General features: G+C 36.0%; 1 protein-coding gene across 1 annotated transcript in view; it reads left to right on the top strand.

The window, feature by feature from the left end:
* Positions 1–3,101, top strand: part of LOC107666489 (neutral and basic amino acid transport protein rBAT-like) — an 8,633-nt gene that overhangs the window by 1,034 nt on the left and 4,498 nt on the right. Inside the window, exons 2-4 of the mRNA XM_016457849.1 lie at positions 883–1,062; positions 1,732–1,874; positions 2,098–2,223. Of these exons, the coding sequence (XP_016313335.1) occupies positions 883–1,062; positions 1,732–1,874; positions 2,098–2,223 (449 nt within the window). The remainder of the gene's footprint in view (positions 1–882; positions 1,063–1,731; positions 1,875–2,097; positions 2,224–3,101) is intronic.

Below are 3,101 nucleotides of genomic sequence, written 5' to 3'. Positions count from 1 at the left end.
TGTATATATATTTCAGTGAATTAAATATCCTTTCCTTGATGCATATCTCAAAATACAACATGCATTTGGTAATAGCCATTATTTTGTCCATGTTTACATAGAAAGTATGTAATTATTAAAGTAAATTATTCTGTAAAACTTACGTAATATAGTTCTGAGATATGTGAACCTCTGTCTGGTTTGGATCATGTATTTTTAGTGTCATTTTGAGAACCCCTACTTTACCTACACACATCGTAGTGTGCATAATGTGCTCATTTTTCAACAATCTGGGAACTTTTTAATAATTCAGAGACATTATGTAAGAAAATTGGCCTGAAACAGAAAACAAAACAAAAAAAGGACAGGAAAAAGTTAGTAGTGTATCAAGCTGCCTTGAAAAACAATTATCTTTTCAGTAGCTGAGAGATCAGTCCAGCTGTAGCGTTATTTGAGAAGTGAGTGTATTGATGGCTTGGACAGACACACAAAAGCCATGTTTTTCCTTCATAATGGTCTGTATTGCAGCATATTCTGTTTCAAGCAATAGGAGGAGGTTGTTTAATTGCTCTTATGTAATGGGCAAAATAGCATCTACACATGCCATAAAGTACATAAAACTGATTTTACAGCTGTACATTACAGGATGATTAGTATTTTACTTTGAAACATGTCCACACAAAGCAAACACTCTGGATAAGACAAAACACCAGCTTATCTTCTACAAGAGATGTATAAAACTTTATAGACCCTCCAAATGTTCACTTTTAGATATTAAAAGATTGAAATCATTATAAAGGTTAGTTTGATCAAGATAAATTAATTGTATTGCCGAATGTCGTATACAGATCAAAGGTGCAAACTTTATAGATAACCGTTTTAGAATTCACTGTTTGGCTTCAGGAATCGAGGAGAAACTGAGTCATTTTGAGTACCTGAACATTAAAGCAGTCTGGATCAGCCCTTTCTACAAGTCTCCTATGAGAGACTTTGGATATGATGTGGAGGACTTCAGGCAGATCGATCCCATCTTCGGAACCATGGAAGACTTTGACGACCTCCTGGCAAGCATGCATGACAAAGGTGGACATGCTATATGTGACCCTGGAGCACAAAACCAGTCTTAAGTCGCTGGGGTATATTTGTAGCAATAGCTCAAAATGCATTGTATGGGTCAAAATTATAGATTTTTCTTTTATGCCAAAAATCATTAGGATATTAAGTAAAGATCATGTTCCATGAAGATATTTTGTAAATTTCCTACTGTAAATATATTCAAACTTAATTTTTGATTGGTATGCATTGCTAAAAACTTCATTTGGACAACTTACAGGCGATTTTCTCAATATTTCGATTTTTTTTGCACCCTCAGATTCCAGATTTTCAAATAGTTGTATCTCAGCCAAATATTGTCCAATCCTAACAAATACATCAATGGAAAACTTATTTTTTCAGATGATGTACAAATCTCAATTTCGAAAAATGTACCCTTATGACTGGTTTTGTGGTCCAGGGTCACATATAAGAAATATTTCACTCAACATTGCCACCAACCAGCAACATGTAACACATTGACAAACCTGTATTGTGATCATTTTTGACTAGTTTGAATTTTAGCATAGTATGAGCTTCATGAGTAACATGATGGGTAATAATTAACAGTTTTATTATACTTACAATGTTATAACACTATTACATTGTCATATCACTATAAAATGCTATGTTTGATAACAGCATTGTTTTTTGGCCCAGGTCTAAAGCTGATCATGGACTACATCCCAAACCACACCAGCGACAAACACAGTTGGTTCCAACTTAGCCAAAATGGTACAGAGCCCTATAAAGACTACTATATCTGGGTTAACTGCACACGAGACAAACCTCCAAACAACTGGGTATGAATGTCCAAATCAACGAATAGTGACAGCTGCTGTGTTTGGATATTACATTTTATGGCTCGACATAAAGAATCAGTGCTATCCAGAATGCTCGTCTGTTATATACCATTCCATACTGTTCTACACCACATTATTTATTTATTTGTTGCGATCGAGATTGAATGAAAGTCGTTATAAACGTCAGTGGTTGACTATAGTGTCACATTGTTTGATTTGTCAGGTGAGTGTCTTCGGGAATTCCACCTGGGAGTATGATGAGGTGCGACAACAGTGCTATTTCCATCAGTTCCTCAAGGAACAGCCTGACCTGAACTACCGTAACCCTCGAGTCATAGAGGAGATGACGGTAAGCTTGCAGACAACGGCTTGACTGTGAACGTTATGGGTGCGATGAGACGAAGTAACAAGCAGTACAAGCTCGCTTGATTAGATGTGATTGTGTCATGTTTTTTTTTTTTTGTAGCCAATGAAATGCTTGAGCTTGAGCTTAATTACAAAAAATATTTCCCATAACTTTTTAGGATTTTGTTAATTTGCGTGACCTTTCCAGGCCTGGAAATCCCAATTTAAAATTCCCTCGTATTTCCAGCTTTTTCATGACTCGGGGAATAAAAACGAAGGGAAAAAATAGCTATGGTACAGTATATAGTTAAGATGTATAATTAACAGTTTTAATAATTACCAACATTCATTTGAAATTGAAATCCGTTGAAAATGTTATATATACAGTGGGTACGGAAAGTATTCAGACCCCCTTACATTTTTCACTCTTTGTTATATTGCAGCCATTTGCTAAAATAATTTAAGTTAATTTTTTTTCCTCATTAATGTACACACAGCACCCCATATTGACAGAAAAACACAGAATCGTTGACATTTTTGCAGATTTATTAAAAAAGAAAAACTGAAATATCACATGGTCCTAAGTATTCAGACCCTTTGCTCAGTATTTAGTAGAAGCACCCTTTTGATCTAATACAGCCATGAGTCTTTTTGGGAAAGATGCAACAAGTTTTTCACACCTGGATTTGGGGATCCTCTGCCATTCCTCCTTGCAGATCCTCTCCAGTTCTGTCAGGTTGGATGGTAAACGTTGGTGGACAGCCATTTTTAGGTCTCTCCAGAGATGCTCAATTGGGTTTAAGTCAGGGCTCTGGCTGGGCCATTCAAGAACAGTCACAGAGTTGTTGTGAAGCCACTCCTTCGTTATTTTAGCTGTGTGCT

This window comes from Sinocyclocheilus anshuiensis, unplaced genomic scaffold (assembly GCF_001515605.1).
Source record: "Sinocyclocheilus anshuiensis isolate Anshui unplaced genomic scaffold, SAMN03320099.WGS_v1.1 scaffold63, whole genome shotgun sequence".
NCBI classification, from domain to species: domain Eukaryota; kingdom Metazoa; phylum Chordata; class Actinopteri; order Cypriniformes; family Cyprinidae; genus Sinocyclocheilus; species Sinocyclocheilus anshuiensis.
Note: the sequence above shows the minus strand (reverse complement) of the source record. Positions and strands in the feature narration are given on the sequence as shown.